This window comes from Xenopus tropicalis, chromosome 1 (genome assembly GCF_000004195.4).
Source record: "Xenopus tropicalis strain Nigerian chromosome 1, UCB_Xtro_10.0, whole genome shotgun sequence".
Classification (NCBI taxonomy): domain Eukaryota; kingdom Metazoa; phylum Chordata; class Amphibia; order Anura; family Pipidae; genus Xenopus; species Xenopus tropicalis.
The window spans coordinates 210,952,308-210,978,948 of NC_030677.2; the positions used below are offsets into that span (position 1 = coordinate 210,952,308).

At 46.6% G+C, this 26,641-nt stretch overlaps 1 protein-coding gene across 1 annotated transcript; it reads right to left on the bottom strand.

Annotated features, from left to right (window-relative positions):
- Window positions 1–675: 675 nt before the first annotated feature.
- aqp7 (aquaporin 7) lies at window positions 676–18,685 on the bottom strand. The gene is given in 6 exon segments (NM_001015726.1): window positions 676–1,705; window positions 3,625–3,842; window positions 4,156–4,274; window positions 6,770–6,907; window positions 7,517–7,643; window positions 18,495–18,685. Coding segments are annotated over 6 exon segments (900 nt in total). The 5' UTR covers window positions 18,603–18,685; the 3' UTR covers window positions 676–1,515.
- Between the last annotated feature and the right edge of the window lie 7,956 nt (window positions 18,686–26,641).

Below are 26,641 nucleotides of genomic sequence, written 5' to 3' on the forward strand. Positions count from 1 at the left end.
CAGGTATAGTAGGGAAAGATGGTGCCTATAGTAACAGTGGGGGGATAATAGCCTCTGGGAAGGGACTGGGGCTGTGGGATAGCAGGTATAGTAGGGAGAGATGGTGCCTATAGTAGCAGTGGGGGGATAATAGCCTCTGGGAAGGGACTGGGGCTGTGGGATAGCGGTATAGTAGGGAGAGATGGTGCCTATAGTAGCAGTGGGGGGATAATAGCCTCTGGGAAGGGACTGGGGCTGTGGGATAGCAGGGTATAGTAGGGAGAGATGGTGCCTATAGTAGCAGTGGGGGGATAATAGCCTCTGGGAAGGGACTGGGGCTGTGGGATAGCAGGTATAGTAGGGAGAGATAGTGCCTATAGTAGCAGTGGGGGGATAATAGCCTCTGGGAAGGGACTGGGGCTGTGGGATAGCAGGTATAGTAGGGAGAGATGGTGCCTATAGTAGCAGTGGGGGGATAATAGCCTCTGGGAAGGGACTGGGACTGTGGGATAGCAGGTATAGTAGGGAGAGATGGTGCCTATAGTAGCAGTGGGGGGATAATAGCCTCTGGGAAGGGACTGGGGCTGTGGGATAGCGGGTATAGTAGGGAGAGATGGTGCCTATAGTAGCAGTGGGATAATGTGCAAAGCTTGAGTTGCTAGTTCTCTGTAAATATACAAGATATAACTCAGTCAGTGCCTGTGAAAGATTTTATTGCAGTTCTTCCCTGGTTTATACACACGACACATGACATTTTGTATCCATTTTCCACAGAACTAAGAATGGCTGGTTATAAGGAACCAACAACAACGTTACACAGTCAGGAGCGGAACACTGATTGCTCCCATGGAATTAATCACTGCGTTATAATAAGTCTCTCCAGCTGTAATTAACAATAATTAGCACCATGTAGGCCGTGTAGCGCTAATGGCCGATTGACTCAGATGCTAAGAGCCAGGAATGCTGCAAATTAGACATTCAGTTTTGCAGCTTGTCAGTAGCGCTTGGCAGCAAGGTGACACCTATCAGCATCTGACGATCGGATTGGTTGGAGCTGGCAATAACAAGATTAGGTTGAGGAACAGAATAGAAATAATCCTGTATAACACATAGGTATCTTATTATTTCTCTAAAGTGCTATAGTGCTACATGTATCTCAGAATTGCTGCTTCCTATAGTTGCATTTGTATGGCATTAATACAGGGGCACCGCTTTAGCACCTGCTTTTGCACCCAGTGATGCCCCACACTTTGCAAAATGAGGCTCCTATGCAGAGAAATCTGGCCGTGTGCAATTGGCAGTTCAGCTAATATATATATATACTGTATATGGCATAGGAAGTCTTTGTAGCCACCTTCCACCCCCAGGAATCTGTGAGCCAAGGGGAAGGCTGCCTGGGCCACTAGCCGGGCACATTGCGTATATGGCCGCTGTATGTAGACTGTAGCCGCTATGTATAATGACAGCCGCCGAGTGTCCCACCAAAGGCGACAAGGTTACGGGCCAGCCGGTTCCGTGGTTGCCGTCTCCTGTCATTTACATGAACTCGCTGAAAGTCTCTGGGTTGCCTTTCTCCATCTCATCCATTTTAGTCACTTCTTCCTCCTTAGTCTCCTCTTCCTCCGGCTGATGGTGCAGCCCAACTAGCAGCTTGTACAGAAAGGCACCGGTCAGGCCACCCACACAGGGGGCCACAATGGGCACCCAGCTCCAGTAATGTCCGGCCCTGCAAACAGCAAATCACATCAATGTCATGGAGACACCAGCACTATTGAATTGCTTCATTTAATGAGCTTTTATTGGCCATTAAAGGGTTTGTTTACCTTTATATGATATGGTGTAGATCGGGGGACCCCAACCTTTCTTACTTGTGAGCTCTGAACAAGACATTACTCCGACACACCGCTTAGTTCCCTACAAGACATTACTCCGACACACCGCTTAGTTCCCTACAAGACATTACTCCGACACACCGCTTAGTTCCCTACAAGACATTACTCCGACACACCGCTTAGTTCCCTACAAGACATTACTCCGACACACCGCTTAGTTCCCTACAAGACATTACTCCGACACACCGCTTAGTTCCCTACAAACATTACTCCGACTCACCGCTTAGTTCCCTACAAGACATTACTCCGACTCACCGCTTAGTTCCCTACAAGACATTACTCCAACACACCGCTTAGTTCCCTACAAGACATTACTCCGACACACCGCTTAGTTCCCTACAAGACATTACTCCGACACACCGCTTAGTTCCCTACAAGACATTACTCCGACACACCGCTTAGTTCCCTACAAGACATTACTCCGACACACCGCTTAGTTCCCTACAAGACATTACTCCGACACACCGCTTAGTTCCCTACAAGACATTACTCCGACACACCGCTTATTTCCCTACAAGACATTACTCCGACACACCGCTTAGTTCCCTACAAGACATTACTCCGACTCACCGCTTAGTTCCCTACAAGACATTACTCCGACTCACCGCTTAGTTCCCTACAAGACATTACTCCAACACACCGCTTAGTTCCCTACAAGACATTACTCCGACACACCGCTTAGTTCCCTACAAGACATTACCGAACCCTTTCCCTACAAGACATTACTCCGACACACCGCTTAGTTCCCTACAAGACATTACTCCGACACACCGCTTAGTTCCCTACAAGACATTACTCCGACACACCGCTTAGTTCCCTACAAGACATTACTCCGACACACCGCTTAGTTCCCTACAAGACATTACTCCGACGCACTGCTTAGTTCCCTACAAGACATTAATCGCATACTCCATTTGATTCTATACAAGGCGTTACTCCCCTGTGCAGTTCCCTTGCTGGCAGGTAAGTCAATGTGTAGAGCACAACCAGCTATCACAGTCTTTTCTCAGATATATTTAGCCTTGATAAGCTGCAGAAACATTTGATAAAACCATGTCTATTCTTTCTTTAGATCTTTATTACCCATAGCTGCTCACAGTACTTACACCCACCCCCAATGTAAAGGTGACTCCGAGGTGGCTCAGTGGATTCTTGGCTCCTACAGCTTTGTACATATCAAGAGCTCAAGTAAATCTTAGCCAAAGCCTTTTTTTAGCAAAGGGGCTAAAAAAAAATATTGTCATTTTTGGCAAAGCACAACTGACTCTAATCTGGTATTTGCAATAATAAAGGAGTGGCCAAGGTTCCATATCATGTCGATGGAACACGCAGTGGCCATGGGTACCTGGCTATCACCGGCGTGTGGTATCTGCGGTGGAGCGTAATCAGATTTAGAGTTCGATATCCATGTTATGGTACGTCATGTTCCTTCTAGATTACTTTCTGGGAAGGTCAGACCTTTGGTCATAATTATCCTTAAATTTAGTGGTGTCCAACCCATGTCACTTGTACGGTTGCTAAGAGACATCTGTACATTGTCCCAGGGCTGCCATCGACACCTTTTTTCTCAGGGGTCCCATACAAGGTTAACAGTTTGGGCCCCTCGTGTCACACTAAAAATAGTGCCTACTGACCCTTGCAATAATGGCATCCCCTAGAGTTCTCCACTATCGGCCATGGAACAGAAGACATCTAATGATAGACGACATGGGCCTCTCAAGCTCAAATGAACCTACAATATCAGTCAATTTACCTGAATACTTCTATTCCCCATCCGGCAATGGCAGTAAAGATCCGGGGCCCAAGATCCCTTGCCGGGTTGATGGCATATCCAGAATTCATTCCCATAGACATCCCAATAACAGTGACCAATAGTCCAACTATAACAGCTTCAGTCCCCTTCAGGGCCGGGCTATTCTTTCTATCACCAATCGCAAGGAGGCAAAGTAACAAGGCTCCCGTGCCAATGACCTATGGAAACGGAGAATACATCTCAGGGTATATGCATGTTACATAGATACACAAACATATTACACATCTCACTCTTCTAGTTATGGACAATGGTATCTAATTGGTTTTATGGCAGCTTTGTAACTGTTGGTTGGTATGTTTGGCTCATGTTGGGCTTTCCTGCTGGAGAACACTTGGTGAGCTCTTTTGTAGAAATATCCCCTTTACTTCTTGTTTATATTTATGTCTGCAGTGTTAGCCATTATCTGATATCTACCAAAGGTTCTACAGAATACAGTTATATCCATTATATCCAATGCAGCAATTCAATTACCTGGTCCAAGAACCCTCCTCCAATGGACAGGTAGGGCTGTGGGTATGTTGCAAATATACTGGCTGTCTCATTTGGACCTGTAACTGTGAAGATGCCGCCGCAGTAGTTGTACAAGGCCTCTGTCACATAGAAAGAGATTTTGTTTAACAAAAGACGCTGTTGAGTATTAACATGGAGTAGAAGAAGCAGGAGGAGATGGAAGAAAGGGAAAAAGTATTAAAGGAGAGGAATGTATGAGACATAAGAAAGGAGAAGGTTAGGAGGTAGAGAAAAAAATTGAGAAGAGATTAGAAAGCTGGGGAAGAGGAGGAACAAGGGAAAGTATAGACAAATAGCTGTGGAAAATCGAGAAGGAAAGAAGGGGAATCAAGAAATAGAGCTAAAGAAAGAATATAAGAAGGAGAATAGAGAAGAGAAGAAGATAATCCAGAATGGTAACAGAGAAGGGGAGAAGGAGAATAGAAAAGAGGTGAATAAAGAAGGTAAGAAGGAGAATAAAGGAGGAAAGAAAAACAATAAATAAGGGGAAGGAGAACACAGAAGAGGAAAAGGAGAATAGAAAAGGGGAGAAAAGAGAAGAGGAGGGAAGAATAGGGAATAGAAGAGAGGATGATAGAAAAGGGAAAGAGAACAGATGAAAAGGAGAATGGGGAAGGGGAGAAGGAGAAAAGAAAGGAGAGAACCAGAATAGAGAAGAGGAGAAGGAAAGAAGGAGAACAGAGAAGCGAAGAAGGACAATAGAGAAGCGGAGAATGAGAATAGAGATGAGAATGAGAATAAATAAGGGGAAAATGACAATAGAACAGTACCAGAATAGAGGCAGTACGTTAGCAGAATAGAGGCAGTACGGTACCAGAATAGAGGCAGTACGTTAGCAGAATAGAGGCAGTATGGTACCAGAATAGAGGCAGTACGTTAGCAGAATAGAGGCAGTACGTTAGCAGAATAGAGGCAGTACGGTACCAGAATAGAGGCAGTACGTTAGCAGAATAGAGGCAGTACGGTACCAGAATAGAGGCAGTACGGTACCAGAATAGAGGCAGTACGGTACCAGAATAGAGGCAGTACGGTACCAGAACAGAGGCAGTACGTTAGCAGAATAGAGGCAGTACGTTAGCAGAATAGAGGCAGTACGGTACCAGAATAGAGTCAGTACGGTACCAGAATAGAGGCAGTACTGTACCAGAATAGAAGCAGTACAATAGCAGAATAGAGGCATTGCGGTACCAGAATAGAGGCAGTACGGTACCAGAATAGAGGAAGTACATGTTCCAGAACAGAGGCAGTACGTTAGCAGAATAGAGGCAGTACGGTACCAGAATAGAGTCAGTACGGTACCAGAATAGAGGCAGTACTGTACCAGAATAGAAGCAGTACGATAGCAGAATAGAGGCAGTGCGGTACCAGAATAGAGTCAGTACGGTACCAGAATAGAGTCAGTACGGTACCAGAATAGAGTCAGTACGGTACCAGAAATAGAAGCAGTACGGTACCATAATAGAGGCAGTACGGTACCAGAATAGAAGCAGTATGGTACCATAATAGAGGCAGTACCGTACCAGAATAGAGGCAGTACCGTACCAGAATAGAAGCAGTACGATAGCAGAATAGAGGCAGTACGGTACCGGAATAGAGGCAGAACGGTACCGGAATAGAGGCTGTACGGTACCAGAATAGAGGCAGTACGGTACCAGAATAGAGTCTGAGAATAGAAGCAGTACGGTACCAGAATAGAGGCAGTACAGTACCAGAATAGAGGCAGTACGGTACCAGAATAGAGGCAGTACGGTACCAGAATAGAGGCAGTACGGTACCAGAATAGAGGCAGTACGGTACCAGAATAGAGTCTGAGAATAGAAGCAGTACGGTACCAGAATAGAGGCAGTACAGTACCAGAATAGAGGCAGTACGGTACCAGAATAGAGGCAGTACGGTACCAGAATAGAGGCAGTACGGTACCAGAACAGAGACAGTACAGTAACAGAACAGAGGCAGTACGGTACCAGAATAGAGTCTGAGAATAGAAGCAGTACGGTACCAGAATAGAGGCAGTACAGTACCAGAATAGAGGCAGTACGGTACCAGAATAGAGGCAGTACGGTACCAGAATAGAGGCAGTACGGTACCAGAATAGAGGCAGTACGGTACCAGAATAGAGGCAGTACGGTACCAGAATAGAGTCTGAGAATAGAAGCAGTACGGTACCAGAATAGAGGCAGTACAGTACCAGAATAGAGGCAGTACAGTACCAGAATAGAGGCAGTACGGTACCAGAATAGAGGCAGTACGGTACCAGAATAGAGGCAGTACGGTACCAGAACAGAGACAGTACAGTAACAGAACAGAGGCAGTACGGTACCAGAATAGAGTCTGAGAATAGAAGCAGTACGGTACCAGAATAGAGGCAGTACAGTACCAGAATAGAGGCAGTACAGTACCAGAATAGAGGCAGTACGGTACCAGAATAGAGGCAGTACGGTACCAGAATAGAGGCAGTACGGTACCAGAATAGAGGCAGTACGGTACCAGAATAGAGGCAGTACGGTACCAGAATAGAGGCAGTACGGTACCAGAATAGAGGCAATATGGTACCAGAATAGAGGCAGTACGGTACCAGAATAGAGGCAATACACCACTACAGCCGCCAGGAAGGAGCCGAGCATTTGGGCCAGTACATAAACTGGCAATTTTCTCCAAGGCAGATTCCCCAAAACGCAGTTTGTCAGCGACACAGCCGAGTTCATATGAGCACCTACAGTATAACAACAGAAAGAGTGACCCAACTAAACATCTTTCCAAAATACCAGTCTTTGTATTAGATAAACAGTATCTTTCTTTGCTTGGGTTTAAGCTGAAGTCTTCTTCCGGGTTTGCTAATCAGAAGGCTCCTGTTGGATTGTTTCTCCGAGCCAGAAACAGCAGTTCAGATAGAAACCACTTTCAATTGCAATTACATTTACAAATAAAACCACTAAAATATTGGAAAGTTGCAAAAAACGGCATATATTTTGGGTGTAGTTCCCCTTTAAGCAGATCCGTTTCCCTGCAGTACTATGCATCATGCAGTGTTCTCACCCACCACAGGTCCCATACACAGACAGATGTTAGTCTTTATATTTATGACCCGCTTATCTCTTTCCTTTCACAACAACATTCTTTTGCCTGTGAGAATGGTTCTACTGATAAAGGGGTGATTCCATGGATGCATTAGGGAATGGAAGTATTTCTATACAGATAGATGGAATAATATCCATAGAATCATCCATAGAGAGTTAGTGGCAACAGTTCCTGGGCTGCTACTGGGAAACATGAGGCCTGAACCATCTCTCCTTACTGTATTATTCAACGCTGGGCTACTCACCAGATACTCCTCCAGCCACATGGATCCCCATCGTGACGCCAAACCCAAACGAGAGATTGATGCTGAGATATTGGCCAAACTCGTGTTTTCCTAAAACCACTTGGGCACAAGATCCCAGTCCGAAGAGCTAGAACCAAAGAGAGAATGGTGCTTTAGGGAGCAAGCCAATGACAATGACATGAGGACCTTGTAGGACTATGGGTTCTAGACCTCAAGGCAACACGGTTCCATCAACAAAATCACATCTACAAATCATAAATAACATTAGGAGTTTCCACAAAGATACAACAAGTATCCCAGCCCCAAAGTAATCTTAATCCCTTGCTCACATCCAGCCGCCCCACCGCCCTTTAGTTCTTTTGCAACTGCCCCAGTACTGAAGGATCTGCGTGGCTCCTCCATGAAGACTTCTCTTGGCAGAAATAATTCAGATTTATGAATACAGAGGCATGTTCTACACTCAATAGGTTGCTGGGTCGGGAGTGTTCTGATGATTTTAGTGGTCCAGAATGCTCGGATATAGGGAGTAATGCCTGACTCTTGGGGGTATATGATATGGTTGGCTACAGGTTGGTTTAGGCGGGGCCAGAAGTAGGTGTCTAGGGGTGCAATTCTGGGTACCGGGGGCAAACAAGAGGGTGCTGGCAGTGAGCAGGCAGTAAGATGGGGGTTGTTTTGAGGGTGGATGTTGGCTTTGGGTGGCCTTGGGCTCCCATGTCTCCTGGCCCAGCTCTCAGTCTAGGCATTTGAAAGTTCTTCATCCCCACAGGTTGACTTAGCCCTGTGAAATTTCTTTTACTTTCTGGCTCCCAGTGTTGGACTGGGGTGCCAGGGTCCCCCCCATTGCAAACTGCCCCAACAAACTATTTTTCCTACTCTTTTTCATTCACCTTCTTTCTGCCCTTTGTTTTCATACACAACTGGCCAAATGATTTGGGGGGGCAGAAGGGTCACTCAGACCATAAGTTTCCCTGTACCTTTAGTCGGTCAGTACAGCACAGTTGGCTACAGGTTGGACTCGCCCTGTGAAGGTTCTGAATCTGTGATTGGCTACAGGTTGGTCTAGCTCCTTGATAGTCATTACGCCCACATGATTGCCCACAGGGTGGCACAGCGCTTTAACGCTCTAGTGGTCTTTAAAGGTTTTCTTTTCCTTGGTTAAAGGCCTAATAAGCACCAATGGGATGCCAATTAAAAGGATTATCATATCTTCTCGTTTTTGTACCAAAACTAACGCTTCTAAACTTTGGCACATCCGGTTTCTTTAATATTCAGACCTTTGGCTCCTCTCTTTATTATCACCCCCCCCCCAACATACAGGTTTGTGCCAAGGCCTATCAGTTTCTCCTCTGCAGTCTCTCATGAATTCAGTTTTCTATCCAGTCTCATCATTTCTCAGTCTGATTACAGCAATTAGTTCCTTATCTGCTCAGTTATGCCCTGGCACAAAGTCTACTTTACCCCCCCCCCCCGTACTCTTATCCATAGAAATCAAGCTGTAAGATGGTGGCACATAGAGGTTATTGATTGCAGCAACTTCCTGGGAAAGATCATTAAACTGCGTTTTATAATTCAGAAAAGTTCCCTCCCTTCTGCACTTTCTGTTCATGACGGTAGAGACAATCCATAGCCCAGCGGCTGCCAAACTGTCTGTGGGGGTAACATTGGTCAGTTAGGGTAACATTTGGGGGCAATATGTATTTACTGGCCTAGATATTCCTGAAACTATAGTTGAATAGGACACCAGTATTTCCCTATATCTGTGGGAACCTTCCAATGAGACTTGAACTGAAACAGCTTGACAACCACCATTATAGCGGCCAAGAGGTCTTTTCACTGGGTAGCTGGTTAGTGGGACTCTTAGCGGGGTAACAAGCTAGTGAGACTATTTGCTGACCAGCAGGCTAGTGGGACTATTGGCTGGCCAGCAGGCTAGTGGGACTATTGACTGGGTAGCAGGCTAGTGGGACTATTGACTGGGTAGCAGGCTAGTGGGACTATTGACTGGGTAGCAGGCTAGTGGGACTATTGACTGGGTAGCAGGCTAGTGGGACTATTGACTGGGTAGCAAGCTAGTGGGGATATTAACTGGGTAGCAGGCTAGTGGGGATATTAACTGGGTAGCAGGCTAGTGGGGATATTAACTGGGTAGCAGGCTAGTGGGGATATTAACTGGGTAGCAGGCTAGTGGGGATATTAACTGGGTAGCAGGCTAGTGGGACTATTGACTGGGTAGCAGGCTAGTGGGACTATTGACTGGGTAGCAGGCTAGTGGGACTATTGACTGGGCAGCAGGCTAGTGGGGATATTAACTGGGTAGCAGGCTAGTGGGACTATTGACTGGGTAGCAAGCTAGTGGGACTATTGACTGGGTATCAAGCTAGTGGGGATATTAACTGGGTAGCAAGCTAGTGGGGATATTAACTGGGTAGCAAGCTAGTGGGGATATTAACTGGGTAGCAGGCTAGTGGGACTATTGACTGGGCAGCAGGCTAGTGGGGATATTAACTGGGTAGCAGGCTAGTGGGGATATTAACTGGGTAGCAGGCTAGTGGGACTATTGACTGGGCAGCAGGCTAGTGGGACTATTGACTGGGTAGCAGGCTAGTGGGGATATTAACTGGGTAGCAGGCTAGTGGGACTATTGACTGGGTAGCAAGCTAGTGGGGATATTAACTGGGTAGCAAGCTAGTGGGACTATTGACTGGGTAGCAGGCTAGTGGGGATATTAACTGGGTAGCAAGCTAGTGGGGATATTAACTGGGTAGCAGGCTAGTGGGGATATTAACTGGGTAGCAGGCTAGTGGGGATATTAACTGGGTAGCAGGCTAGTGGGACTATTGACTGGGCAGCAGGCTAGTGGGGATATTAACTGGGTAGCAGGCTAGTGGGACTATTGACTGGGTAGCAGGCTAGTGGGGATATTAACTGGGTAGCAGGCTAGTGGGGATATTAACTGGGTAGCAGGCTAGTGGGACTATTGACTGGGCAGCAGGCTAGTGGGGATATTAACTGGGTAGCAGGCTAGTGGGACTATTGACTGGGTAGCAGGCTAGTGGGGATATTAACTGGGTAGCAGGCTAGTGGGACTATTGACTGGGTAGCAGGCTAGTGGGGATATTAACTGGGTAGCAGGCTAGTGGGACTATTGACTGGGTAGCAGGCTAGTGGGACTATTGACTGGGTAGCAGGCTAGTGGGACTATTAACTGGGTAGCAGGCTAGTGGGGATATTAACTGGGTAGCAGGCTAGTGGGGCTATTACTGGGTAGCAGGCTAGTGGACTATTGACTGGGCAGCAGGCTAGTGGGGATATTAACTGGGTAGCAGGCTAGTGGGACTATACTGGTAGCAGGCTAGTGGGACTATTGACTGGGGTAGCAGGCTAGTGGGACTATTGACTGGGTAGCAGGCTAGTGGGACTATTGACTGGGTAGCAGGCTAGTGGGACTATTGACTGGGTAGCAGGCTAGTGGGACTATTGACTGGGTAGCAGGCTAGTGGGACTATTGACTGGGTAGCAGGCTAGTGGGACTATTGACTGGGTAGCAGGCTAGTGGGACTATTGAGGGTAGCAGGCTAGTGGGACTATTGACTGGGTAGCAGGCTAGTGGGACTATTGACTGGGTAGGCAGGGCTTGGAGGTGGGACTATTGACTGGGTAGCAGGCTAGTGGGACTATTGACTGGGTAGCAGGCTAGTGGGACTATTGACTGGGTAGCAGGCTAGTGGGGACTATTGACTGGGTAGCAGGCTAGTGGGACTATTGACTGGGTAGCAGGCTAGTGGGACTATTGACTGGGTAGCAGGCTAGTGGGACTATTGACTGGGTAGCAGGCTAGTGGGACTATTGACTGGGTAGCAGGCTAGTGGGACTATTGACTGGGTAGCAGGCTAGTGGGACTATTAACTGGGGTAGCAGGCTAGTGGGACTATTGACTGGGTAGCAGGCTAGTGGGACTATTGACTGGGTAGCAGGCTAGTGGGACTATTGACTGGGTAGCAGGCTAGTGGGACTATTGACTGGGTAGCAGGCTAGTGGGACTATTGACTGGGTAGCAGGCTAGTGGGACTATTGACTGGGTAGCAGGCTAGTGGGACTATTGACTGGGTAGGAGGCTAGTGGGACTATTGACTGGGTAGCAGGCTAGTGGGATATTAACTGGGTAGCAGGCTTGTGGGACTATTGACTGGGTAGCAGGCTAGTGGGACTATTAACTGGGTAGCAGGCTAGTGGGGATATTAACTGGGTAGCAGGCTAGTGGGGCTATTACTGGGTAGCAGGCTAGTGGGACTATTGACTGGGCAGCAGGCTAGTGGGGATATTGACTGGGTAGCAAGCTAGTGGGGATATTGACTGGGTAGCAGGCTAGTGGGACTATTGACTGGGTAGCAGGCTAGTGGGACTATTGACTGGGTAGCAGGCTAGTGGGACTATTGACTGGGCAGCAGGCTAGTGGGGATATTGACTGGGTAGCAAGCTAGTGGGACTATTGACTGGGTAGCAGGCTAGTGGGACTATTGACTGGGTAGCAGGCTAGTGGGACTATTGACTGGGTAGCAGGCTAGTGGGACTATTGACTGGGTAGAAGACCTTTTTGGCTCCCTGGGCTATTGCCCTACAGCAGGGAAAGCCTAAGGATACATAGAATCCTGGGAATGACTGGGTAGAGATTGTTTTATACAAAGGAACATTGGTCAGATGAGCCAATCATGGGCCCGTTAGCACTAGGGGTTAACCCTAACTAACCCACCCCTTGCACAGGAAAGCACAGATGGTAAATATACATATTGTATTGACGTGGGTGCAATTAAACTACAACTCCCCAATCCCTGTGCGCAATCTGCGTGTAACATCCATAATCTGTACAAAGTGTATCCCACATGGGAAGATGGAGCGGCTAAAAGGGCAAACACACGGAGCAAAATATTGGCATTTAATGAAGAAAAATGTCAGGAAATTGCATTGAGCATGGAAAGGTCAGCGGGGCTGAAGCGCAAGAGATAACGCACTACCCCCCGCGCGCTTCTGGCTGCCATTAGCCGTGCATCAGGAGGCACAGAGCATTATTAACACTTGCAAGGCAACTGGGTTTCCAGGGCAGCCAATGGTAACAGACTATGTTGGGTAATTAGGCTGCATCTCCCAGAGAGATGGGGATTATAACACAATAGGGGGGCTATGGGAGGGATTGCAGTTGTGGCCGCACTAATTCTTCATGGAGACTAGAGAGGAGCAGAGCAGAAGAGTCTTTAGATTTTTAACCTATTAGCAGGGTCAGACTGGGCCGAAAAAAACCCAGTGGGCCCCGACGGCCCAGACCCGATCCCTGTAGCCGCTCCCCCGGCCACCGATGTCCCTTCCGATGTAGTCACACGCGATCAGGGGAGGTTGTTGGGTGGGTGGTGGGGGCCGTGCAGGGAGTTAGGGGGACGTGACAAGGGTCCCTGTGGGGGGTGTGGGCCCCTGGGGCTGATATGGGGCATCCGGCGACCATATCAGTGTGTTACCCAAGAGTGCACCACTCACTTGCCCATTCAGGGATTTTCTACCCCCCCCCCCCAACACTATTAAAGGGCTTCTTTACCATTAAATTTGCAATTGGTCTTCATTTGTTATTATTTGTCGTTTTTGAATTATGTAGCTTTTTGTTCAGCAGCACTGCAGTTTGGAATTTTAGCAGCTCTTTGGTTGCTAGGGTCTTGTTTAACCTAGCAACCAGGCAGTGGTTTGAAAGAGAGAGACAGGAATATTAATAGAGGTGGGCCTAAATAGAAAGATAAGTAATAAAAAGTAACTACAATTGTGTCCTCACAGAGCAGTAGTATTTTGGCAGCCGGGGTCAGTGACCCCCATTGAAAAAGCAGGAAAGTGTCAGAAGAAGAACATACAGACTCCCAGCAGGCAGACAGTGCCCTGGCTGGAACTGAACCTAGGGCCCCAGTGTACAGATGGGACAAGTTTATCAATAGGGTCAGTGTTGCAATAAACACTACCAGTATTTATAACATTTTCAGCTGATTTCGGCCGATCGTGGCATCATTTTCAGCAAATCCTGCCCGGAAAATTGCAAAAACATGCAGGCAGTTTAGACCTGGGCAGCCCTATTGAAAACCGGACTGTTCGGGTCAAAACCGGACAGGTAGCAACCCACCTAGAAGGTCACATACACCTTCCATATATTGACTGACGGGAGGGGCCCTATAGCTGCCGGGCGGATGCATCAGACGCAGTCGCGACTCCTGAGCTAAAATAGTGACTAGTGGCGCACTGTTGAATTTTACCCACCACCTTTGCCTAATGAATCCAGCCAGTGGCACAACTTGATCACACTGGGCCCCCCTGCAAAGAAATCTTTTGAGGGAGCCTGGCGCAAACAGTCCCTCCTCCCCTGCACACCTCCCAGCCTGCACTGTTCTTTTAAAAAAAAGGTAGGAGACTGGCTGCGCAGGGGGACTACAATACAGCAGACCCCGCGGCCCGGGCCCCTCTGTCACCCGGGCCCACCCGCGATCTGCTGTATAGGTAGTTACACCACTGATTCTGGCAATTCCTGCTCCATGGTTAGTATTTCACACCGGTTAGTATTTTACAATAGAGAGTATTTCATACCGGTTAGTATTTTACAATAGAGAGTATTTCATACCGGTTAGTATTTTACAATAGAGAGTATTTCACACCGGTTAGTATTTTACAATAGAGAGTATTTCACACTGGTTAGTATTTTACAATAGATAGTATTTCACACCGGTTAGTATTTTACAATAGATAGTATTTTACACCGGTTAGTATTTTACAATAGAGAGTATTTCACACTGGTTAGTATTTTACAATAGATAGTATTTCACACCGGATACTATTTTACACCAGTTAGTATTTTACAATAGATAGTATTTCACACCGGATAGTATTTTACACCGGTTAGTATTTCACACTGGTTAGTATTTCACACCAGTTAATATTTCACACCAGTTAGTATTTCACACCAGTTAGTATTTCACACTGGTTAGTATTTCACACCAGTTATTATATCCCACCAGTTAGTATTTTACAATGGATAGTATTTCACACCAGTTAGTATTTCACACCGGTTAGTATTTCACACCGGTTAGTATTTCACACCGGTTAGTATTTCACAGCAGTTAGTATTTCACAGCAGTTAGTATTTCACACCGGTTAGTATTTCACACCGGTTAGTATTTCACAGCGGTTAGTATTTCACACCGGTTAGTATTTCACAGCGGTTAGTATTTCACAGCAGTTAGTATTTCACACCGGTTAGTATTTCACACCGGTTAGTATTTCACAGCAGTTAGTATTTCACAGCAGTTAGTATTTCACACCGGTTAGTATTTCACAGCAGTTAGTATTTCACACCGGTTAGTATTTCACAGCAGTTAGTATTTCACACCGGTTAGTATTTTACACCAGTTAGTATTTTGACACTGGTTAGTATTTTACAATAGATAGTATTTCACACCGGTTAGTATTTTACACTGGTTAGTATTTCACACCGGTTAGTATTTTACAATAGATAGTATTTCACACCGGTTAGTAGCTGTTTAGTGCCCAGCTAAAGCCCTGGAATTCTGGGTAAAAACGCAGCATTAAAGGGAAGGTTGGTGCATATACTGTAAGTCCTACACATCCCTATTAACTAAAGGTCCTGGGTACCCCCCCCGGGGCACATACACCAGCCGCTACCCCACGTGCTGCCTCATTAGGCCCCGCCCCCTGCTCTAAAAGCGCAAATATTTGCCCAGCGCCGGCGCTAATCTGCACATACAGATCCAGTGACAATTTATGTCGGAATATTTCACATCTTCTCATTACTCAAGGGCTTTACATAACTGCCCTGCGATAACAGCCGGCAGCCTCTCTGATTAATGTCTCTTATATTATTATTATTATTGGGTTTGGTATCGGCCCAGGAACCGCAGGGAGCGACTGCAGAGATTGGCTAATATATATAGCGCGGCAGGGATTCCCCTGTAGGCACAGTAGGGCTCATTCATCAATACTGGGTAACTTTGCACCTGGGCAGTAACCGATAGCAACCAGTCAGTGATTAGCTTTTTTCAGTTAGCTGCAAGTAGAACAGTGAAATCAAACATCTGATTGGTTGCCAAGAGTTACTGCCCAGGTGCAAATTTGCCCAGTGTTTAGAAATAAGCCCCAGTCTATGGTGCTGGGAGTTTGAGTCCCCAACATTTTTTACCCATGAGCAACATTTAAACATAAAAAAGGTTGGGGAGCAACGCAAGCATGAAACAAAGTTCCTAAGGGGTGACTATAAAAGGTTGCGATTGGCTATCTGGTAGCCCAGTGTGGACTGGCAGCCTACGGGGCTTCTGTTTGGCAGTAACTCATGGTCTTTATGCCTCCAAGTCAGGAATTCAAAAAGGGAGACCTACTTTGAGGCCATTGGGAGCAACATCCAAGGGGTTGGGGGGCAACATGTTGCCCTGAGCCACTGGTTGGGGATCACTGCCATAGACCAATGGTTCCTTCCAATGTCTGGGGTAGATCCCCCATTGCAAGTCCAGGAACCATGGTTGCTTTAGTTTAAGGTTTAATTAGGGGGCCTCTGGGCAACTGTTGGACCTCAATAGGGTTTGGAACCAAAAACAAAGTCTCACTATAAGGGCAATTATTCATTGTTTTTTTCTAGATCAGTCCCAGCCTGGGTTACATGCACTGTTGGCGGCCATTTCGGTTTCTTCTGGTGAAGCAAAATCATAACCCAGTTTGACTTTTGGCCCAATTCCTTTCCCAGTACATGTAGGGCTCTCATTTGGGGGCTGCAGGGAATACTTCTCGGGTGTGCATCAAACAGACTTGGAAATGCCCATAGGTACAGGGTCCTACATTAGTTTTTGAGGGGTTGGGAGAGCCTTGTTGATGTGCAATAAAACCTTATGTCCAGTTGCCATGATGGTTTAGATAGCTAGAGGGTCCTACACCTGGGTGTGACTGGGCCCATTAGGGAGGCCGATAGCAATGGATAGGTTGGAGCCAGTCTGTAGACCAGTCAAGCTAAATGCTAAGAAGAGCTAAGGTGGTGCCTTGACTAACAAAGGAGGTCTTGAACCCAGCTGAGAAGAGTAGCATTTGGCTAGAAGTATAGAGGACCATTGGCAAAGTGACCTACCTTATTGTCCCCTGCTTCTTCAACCAAGGAGTTTACAGCCATCCCTTCATCCCTTATTCCATCCGTTATGACTATGGAACATGGGACCTACTAACGGTCCTAATAAAACACCAGGAATCACCATGAGTTCCTACCCCTTGGAAGCACCCCGCGGAGCTGAATACTGCTGACTGACACCCCAAAATTCTGATGCCACAGTGCCACAGTCGTCTACTCACTGGTAGCAACTGAAATGTCCTCTGTGAAATTACCTTTAACTATACCATGGCCAACTGGCCTGGCCACTCACCTCCCTGATTAACGGGTCACTGCACCTAAAATGTGAGTGCATCTGAGCTAAAGGGCACATTATACTGTGGGAGAAATGGAACAGCTACTCATTAAGGCCAAATTGCACTGATCCATTAGTTGAGCCTGGGGGAACAGATTGTCAAATAAAATCCTTTCATTCAAGCTGGGGGCCAAATAGAATTGATCCTTTCATTCAGGCTGTTGGTGCCACCGAGGGGTCCAGGTAGCTCCTCTCCCTTCTGCATCTCCTGATGCCCCATATACCCACAGGGAAGGGTAATCTACCCCCTGAGGTGGCCACACGTGCCCCAGCTCCATTTTATTTTTATCATCTTGTTATAATGCGTGGGGTCTATCCAATCATATTCTGAATTTGGAGCATAATAACAACAAAAACAACTCAAAGACTGGGCCCTCTTTCAGCACCAGAGGAACAATAACAATAGGTGGCAATTAGCCAAACTATATAGGCATTGGCCATAAAACAGTACCTGTACTTGATCCCAACTAAGATATAATTACCCCTTATTGGGGGCAGAACAGCCCTATTGGGTTTATTTAATGGTTAAATGATTCCCTTTTCTCTGTAATAATAAAACAGTACCTGTACTTGATCCCAACTAAGATATAATTACCCCTTATTGGGGCAGAACAGCCCTATTGGGTTTATTTCATGGTTAAATGATTCCCTTTTCTCTGTAATAATAAAACAGTACCTGTACTTGATCCCAACTAAGATATAATTACCCCTTATTGGGGGCAGAACAGCCCTATTGGGTTTATTTCATGGTTAAATGATTCCCTTTTCTCTGTAATAATAAAACAGTACCTGTACTTGATCCCAACTAAGATATAATTACCCCTTATTGGGACAGAACAGCCCTATTGGGTTTATTTAATGGTTAAATGATTCCCTTTTCTCTGTAATAATAAAACAGTACCTGTACTTGATCCCAACTAAGATATAATTACCCCTTATTGGGGGCAGAACAGCCCTATTGGGTTTATTTAATGGTTAAATGATTCCCTTTTCTCTGTAATAATAAAACAGTACCTGTACTTGATCCCAACTAAGATATAATTACCCCTTATTGGGGGCAGAACAGCCCTATTGGGTTTATTTAATGGTTAAATGATTCCCTTTTCTCTGTAATAATAAAACAGTACCTGTACTTGACCCCAACTAAGATATAATTACCCCTTATTGGATACAAAACAATCCTATTGGGTGTAATTATTTATTACTTATTATTAGTTTTATTGATTTTTTAGTAGGCTTGGAGATCCAAATTACGGAAAGACCCCTTATCTGGGATAACCTTGGTCCAGAGCATTCTGGATATCGGGTCCTATACCTGTATAGATTGACTAATGATCCCCCCTACCCTTCTCCCATTCAATAGTCAACTGCTCTGTTATTTGTCTTCTTCTACAATGTTTCAGGAGTGAGAACCAGCAGTGCAGGGAATATAAACAGCTGGGCAGATACCATAGCAATTCTATTTACTTATATATAAACACAATATGGAGCCTTACCATCATGATGAAGGTGGATAGGAGCTCTGCCAGGGCTTCCCGTGCCCACCTATTGCGGATGGAAATGGCACAGCGGATCTTGCGGATGATTTTCCCGTAGGTCTTCATGTTGGCTTGTGTAGAGCGGCGAGTGGGTCGGGGAGTTACACTTTGCTACCTGCCCTGCTCGCTGGTTAAACACTAACACGTGCCATGTGGGGAAGAGCCAGGATTGCTGGGAAAGCCACTGGGAGGAAATTATTAGTGCAATCAATATTGAGATCTGCCCGTAAACCTCCACCCTCTGATAGCTCCAAGGTTCAGTGCTCATTCTCTTTCCACAGATACGGAGCCCGGAGCCCTAGGAAAGACACACACATTACACCTCCTATCAATAGCGAGTCCCATTGGCGAGAGTGCAGGTCTCAGTGCAAATGTAGCTGCATTCTGCTTCCTGTAAGCACACTGTGCTCTATGCAGCTCAGAACATAAACATAGCAGCTGAGCTTGAAATAAAGACACCATTTTACCCAGGGTAGGACTGGTGGGACACTGGGCCCCACTGACCCAGACTCAATCCCCCAGCTGTGCTCCCCCCAACTTCCCACCCTCGATTAGGCCTAGTTAAGTATGAGCGGGGGGGGGGGGGTGATCAGGGGTTCCCTGGGGTGGCATCCCCTGTGGGCCCCCCACACCCCATTCTGACCCAGATTTTATCAGGTTCAACCTTGATGAGGCTTATTTTTAAAGCTTGACATTTTGCATTGATAGAAACCTTTGTTGGTTATGGGGAGGTTCAACTTTAAAGGAGAAGGAAAGGCATTGTGGCATTTTACTGCCAATAGATTCGCCACATTAGTGCCACCTAGAACCCTATATTTATTCAGCAGAAGCTTTACCATACCTGAGTAAAGAGCCGTAGAAGCTCCCTCTGATAACAGCTGCCATTTTAGCTCCGTCTCAGTAGCTTCCTGCTGCAGTTATAGCCATTGGTAGCTCAGATCACAGATTCCTAAGGGAGGGGGGAGTGAGTTCTTATGGGGGGGGGAGCAGGACAGGGGAGAGAGGAGAGAACTGAGCAGACTCAAGCCCTAAACCTGAAGGAGCCCTAAAAGAGAGGAAGTCTGATACCGAAGAACATGTTCTAAAAAAAAAGGAGATCCGGTGTTTCTTTTGATAGAGGACTCAGTCCAGCGTTTCTGTGAGTGCTTATGGCTGTATTTACATAGACCTTTCTGATAAAGCTTACTGAGTTTTTACCTTTCTTTCTTCTTTGAGCTATGCCCAGACTGGGCCCATCCAGGTGTTGTTTAAACAGGGGCGGGCCAAGCCGACTGGGCGCCCTAGGCAACCCAGTCAGCCACCTTCACGATGCAATAGATCATTGCCCCCACCACGTAATGACAAGCAGCGGGGGCAATGACTAAAGTGAGTGGGCTAGGGAGCCTCTTCTGCCTACCCCTAGTTCCGGCCCTGTGTTTAAATACTACCCCAGCCAACCAACCAATCCAAGGGATGGTTCTGTGAGTTCAACATTTAGGTGGTACAGTCCCAAATCCCAAATATTGGACCAGGCTGGGGGACCCACCTCCCAGTTATGATGAGAGTTGACCAAGTGGGATACTAGTGGCTCAGTGGTCTGTTTAATCAACTCTCATCATAACTGGGAGGTGGGTAGGGGACCTGGCCCAAAATGTCCCAAAATTTCATTTTCAGATATTGGAGTAATGGGGGGCAGATATCCCCAAGCCTCATGTTAGAAAAGGAGTCACTTTTTTGGCATTAGGTCCATCATGCTGTGGGCTAAACAGTACTGGGCCCTTGAGGCATCTTCATGCAACAGATGTCCCTACAGACCTCCCTGAGAAGTTCACACCTTTGGACTCTTGGTGGCAACTCTGATCTTCAGTGTGGTGGAAGATAGGTTAGTGGTCGGACCATGGATGCACTACTATTCCGGTTAGTGCTGCTTATAGTCAGGGGCCTGTAAGTCAAGGGGTCTAGATAGTTTAAGAAGAAACTCACTGAACTGGAGACGGTTGACAGAAAGGATACAGGAACGGTCCATAATATTATCTACCAATGTCACCAGAAGAAACCTCCTTAGGTTCCACATGTTATGAAGATATTGGGTATCCATAAGTGAATTCATGGCTGTTCTTTAGGTTCCACGGAACCTTAGCCTTAGCCTTAGATACGTTCTGGAAAAGGTTCTTCTTGGTCACATGGGAGCTCCAGATACAGGTGCCTGTTTGGATCATACTAAGTTCACTTCCTTGGTGCCCAGGGGTGCCTAGACGCCAACAGGATCAATCATAGTCTTGATTACTATGAGAATATACATTGCTATATTTAATTAAACAAGTCTTAATGTTTAGGAATCTGCATACTGGGGCGCCAGCTGGGGCTCATCCAATGGATCTAGTGGTGGACAATACAAAGCTTTGATATCTACTGATCATCAGCCGAAGTTCTACTAGATCACAATCCACCGATTGGGCACCCCTGCCATGGGCGTACCCTTTTACTATCACTTAGATTATAAACTCCACGGGGCAGGGATCTCCTTTCTCTTGTCTGTTTGACACTTGGCTCTGACACTTTGACACAACAATATGTAGGTTAGTATACAGATAAGAGTTGGCCAATTTCCATTGGGTTAAAACCACCTTCCTACCCTTCCCTGTGCCCTCTAGTGGTGTTGCAGAAACTACACACATACAGAGTATTTATGGGAATTAAGGTGGCCATACACGGGCAGATTTCAGCTGCTGATAAAGGTCCTTCACACAGATTCAGTAGCTTATTTGCCCTTGTTTGGGCACCCCCAATGGGCCTACCCAATTGATATCTGGCCTAAAATTGGGCAGGTTTGATTTTCCATCAGATCGGTGACCACATTGGCACATTGATGCAGTCCTTGGTCCAACAGCACCTATACCCGCTGTTGTAATTCGATCGCTTGGCCCTAGGACCTAATGATCGAATTAGCCCAATATCACCCACCTTGAATGGGCAAATCGGGAGAAGATCTGCTCATTTGGAGACCTTGCCAATCCGTGTAGGCCACCTTTCACGTCAAGACTTACTGACTATAGTGTAGTTTGAGCTGTCACACCCCCCCTCAATGTTATTTGCCCATAAATTCTGCTGTTTTTATCCATAAAAGCCTCTCGCCCAATGGACACAAACAGGAAATGTTTGTGACCTCGCTATGACATCACCGGCCGAAAGAGGGGCCACACTATTATATCCTTTGGTGAATAGAAGCCAATGATAGACTTTAATCTATGGGTTTTATCAACGCGCCAAGGTGTAGGCCAGAGATATTATCCATGGAGATACAACGAAAACAAATAGAGATATAGAAGGTGTTATTGTAGCTTTTGGAGCGGCACAAAATCCCATTTGGCATGGCACGCGCTCTCCCTATCTGCCCTGGTTTCCAGCCAACCAGATCAAAGCCACGCCAACGGGTACCATCGCTGGGGATCAAATAACTGAAATATTTAGAGTTTTCTATATTTTATGTCTCACCCCACACAAAGCCATATGCAGGGCAATTTCTATTGGCAGTACCCGGTAACCCTGGGGCAATGGAAAGACCACCCTGGCCTGGTCTACTGGGCACAACCATAAGGGGCTGGTAGCCTGATCCTTTGGTTTTTTGATTATTATAGCTGCTCTGCATTAGCCACCATTTATAGCTTTGCCACTCTCATAGCTAAATCAGCCCCAGGCAAGTCCAGGCAGCAGTGCTGTAAATACACACAACTCGTTCTTGTAAAGGGTAAGTAATCCTGCCCCTTGTTCTCTAGGCCAGAGTCAATGGCAGGGGGACTGGGAATCCCTGATACAAACACAACGAGTGACCAAAATTCCGACAAATGTAAATGTGAATCGGTGCCCTTTGGACCGTGTAACAGAACATTAACCGGCTTTGCACTAGTGATCCCTTCTCATTCCGCCACAATATCGCTTTAATGTTCTGTATAGGGACGCTGTGCATTGTGGGAACACTAAGGGGGGGGCTACCTGCCCAACACGGCCAGTAAATCACCAACCAAGGCCAGGGACGTTATGGCATTTACCAGCAATGTACTTGGCAGTAAATTTGGCCCCCTGGGCCACCTACTTGAGCCTTGGTTTGCCCCAAATCTTGCTCCATTTTACCCTTTACCCCTGTCAGCATTGCTCATGTATGTCATTGGATCATCCAGTTACATGGCACGGCCAGTAGGGGTTGCCACCTTTTGGCAAATAGAATAGAGCCGGAGCAGGGGCGGGTCTGTGAGGGGTTGGGTACATGAGATGTCAACATGTCATCAACAGAATCAGAAGGGTATTTAGTGAGTAGGGCAGGTATCTGTGCTACAGAGGGGGATCTGAGGCATGCTGGGGGCATACAGGCCCTGGGCTTGGCTGGTATTTGATTGGCTAGGTCAGTGAGACACAAAATGGTTGGCAACCCTACAGGCAAGTGAGATTCTTTTAGAAAGGTAGAAACCATATTTCTTTTACTTGTCATTATTTAGATATGGAAACATTGGGGTAACAGTCACCCCGCAATAGTTCCAGGGGTACCCAGGGCACAAATAAGCACTCACCCCAAATCCCCCCCTAACTGGCCTTCAGGCTGGGCCCCCTTAGCCCATAACAAGGTTACAGATATATAGAAACATTGGGGTAACAGTCACCCCGCTATAGTTCCAGGGGTACCCAGGGCACAAATAAGCACTCACCCCAAATCCCCCCCTAACTGGCCTTCAGGCTGGGCCCCCTTAGCCCATAACAAGGTTACAGATATATAGAAACATTGGGGTAACAGTCACCCCGCTATAGTTCCAGGGGTACCCAGGGCACAAATAAGCACTCACCCCAAATCCCCCCCTAACTGGCCTTCAGGCTGGGCCCCCTTAGCCCATAACAAGGTTACAGATATATAGAAACATTGGGGTAACAGTCACCCCACTATAGTTCCAGGGGTACCCAGGGCACAAATAAGCACTCACCCCAAATCCCCCATAACTGGCCTTCAGGCTGGGCCCCCTTAGCCCATAACAAGGTTACAGATATATAGAAACATTGGGGTAACAGTCACCCCGCTATAGTTCCAGGGGTACCCAGGGCACAAATAAGCACTCACCCCAAATCCCCCCCTAACTGGCCTTCAGGCTGGGCCCCCTTAGCCCATAACAAGGTTACAGAGATATAGAAACATTGGGGTAACAGTCACCCCGCTATAGTTCCAGGGGTACCCATGGCACAAATAAGCACTCACCCCAAATCCCCCCCTAACTGGCCTTCAGGCTGGGCCCCCTTAGCCCATAACAAGGTTACAGATATATAGAAACATTGGGGTAACAGTCACCCCGCTATAGTTCCAGGGGTACCCAGGGCACAAATAAGCACTCACCCCAAATCCCCCCCTAACTGGCCTTCAGGCTGGGCCCCCTTAGCCTATAACAAGGTTACAGATATATAGAAACATTGGGGTAACAGTCACCCTGCTATAGTTCCAGGGGTACCCAGGGCACAAATAAGCCCTCACCCCAAATCCCCCCCTAACTGGCCTTCAGGCTGGGCCCCCTTAGCCCATAACAAGGTTACAGATATATAGAAACATTGGGGTAACAGTCACCCTGCTATAGTTCCAGGGGTACCCAGGGCACAAATAAGCACTCACCCCAAATCCCCCCCTAACTGGCCTTCAGGCTGGGCCCCCTTAGCCCATAACAAGGTTACAGATATATAGAAACATTGGGGTAACAGTCACCCTGCTATAGTTCCAGGGGTACCCAGGGCACAAATAAGCACTCACCCCAAATCCCCCCCTAACTGGCCTTCAGGCTGGGCCCCCTTAGCCTATAACAAGGTTACAGATATATAGAAACATTGGGGTAACAGTCACCCCGCTATAGTTCCAGGGGTACCCAGGGCACAAATAAGCTCTTCCCCCAAATTCCCCCCTAACTGGCCTTCAGGCTGGGCCCCCTTAGCCCATAACAAGGTTACAGATATATAGAAACATTGGGGTAACAGTCACCCTGCTATAGTTCCAGGGGTACCCAGGACACAAATAAGCACTCACCCCAAATCCCCCCCTAACTGGCCTTCAGGCTGGGCCCCCTTAGCCCATAACAAGGTTACAGATATATAGAAACATTGGGGTAACAGTCACCCCACTATAGTTCATAGCCTGAGTACTATACAGATATCAGGTAGGCCTGTTGGGTAAGGGACACACAGCATTTATTTCAGTGGGGGGGGGGCACTAGGTAGCATTGTTGCCATACAGCACTGGGGTCTTGGTAAGATGACTGGAAGATTAATTGAATTCTGACAAAACTGACCAAAGTGAATGGTGAAACAATCTCTGACTATGTCAGAACTATCTATATATATTATATTATATTATTATTAGATAATAAAATTGTATTACAGAGCTGCAGTTTATTTCTATAGAGACACTAGGTGGCGCTGCAGCTCTTCTTGCCTCGCACAGAGATAATTCCCCTTGTGCTCAATTCCAGCACAGTAAGTAATTATACACTATAAGCTGAGACAGTGGTAGGGATGGGGCCTGAGAGAGTGGTATACCCCAGAGTAACACAGGGGGGTACATATATATATATATATATATATAGTAAACAAAATATGAATCGCATCGCTCAGGACTTATAACAAAATTGTAGTTTATTAAGTGTAGAAACAGAGACTCTGTTTCTACACTTAATAAACTACAATTTTGTTATAAGTCCTGAGCGATGCGATTCATATTTTGTTTACTATCTACGCTGAAGAGGACTGCACCCAGGCGCCTGAGATTTCATTATATCGTGAGTGCTGTTTATCGGGGAACTTTTATATATATATATATATATATATATATATATATATATATAAGCGCTCCGGACTCTGGGGTCTCTCATAAAATCAAATCTTTATTGTTGCATTAAAAGAAGGAACGCCTCTAAAAACATAAGCAACAATGAGCTGTGTTAATTTATTTTTATTATTTTTTTATTTATTATTTTTAATTTATTATAGTACCACTAGGGGGCGCTGCTAGTACAGATATAATAGCATTTTTATGGCAAATGGATTAGATAGAGCACTAACAGCCCCAGCTCCCTGCGCTATAATTCTGTTCTGCCAGAGAAACACTGATACATTCCCCTCTCCGCCTCTGTTTTCCAATTGTTATTGATATTTATAACGTATGTGACCAGGATGCTGGCAGCAGGCTAGAATATTCTGAATATGTTTCCTCATTGGATCCCAGCACAAGTGGATGCTCAGAGGATGGCTGCCAGCGCTCTCTCTGGGGTCTCTTCCCCCCAAGTGATCCCCCATGTGAATATTGGAGCCCAATCTCTCACTAACTTTATTTTCTACTGACTGTATCTAATGAACAGCAGGTGGCGCTGTTGTCTCAAATTCATTTCTGAGCAGAGTGAATGCTGGCCTCTATATATCTGTGCTTGCAGACGAGGGCACGCTATTGGCCAGCATGGTGACCGAGGTACCACCTAAGCCCAACTGACTCCCCTGTTCCTAATAATCCCACAATAAATGGGCCCTGTACAAGCTCCTCCCATATATGGCCACTGTGTGCCAATAGTATATAAAGGGCCGTACTGCTTGGCACTCACCGTTCCTGGGAGGGGCAACCAGCCACCAGGGAACATGAATTCCGTTGCACACAGTGTTCCTCCCCGTGTATCTGCCCGGCAGATCTTTACATTGTGACCCATTAAAGGGAGAATTGCACAACAAACCTCATTGATCCTATCAGTGACCCCTATAAAAGCCATTGGAACATTCCAGCACCGTAACCCCATGGTGAGGTTCCTGGGGTCACTGAGGTCCAGATCTCAGGTTCCAGAGTTCCTCAAAGGGCTTGTCGCCCCAAGCCAAAGCCAATATGAGGCGTGACCCACATGTAGCCAATCAGATCCATGAATGATATGACTTGTCCTTATTACCATCTACATAACCAAGGATCTCCATAACTTCAATGGCCTTACCATAAGGAGACTGTAGCTTGCCTGGGCTAACGACAGACACCCCTAAGCCCAGGCCTAGCCCTAACACTAGCCCTAGTCCTAACCATAGCCTAATCATAACCCTAGCCCAATTCTAGCCCTAGTCCTAACCCTAGCCCA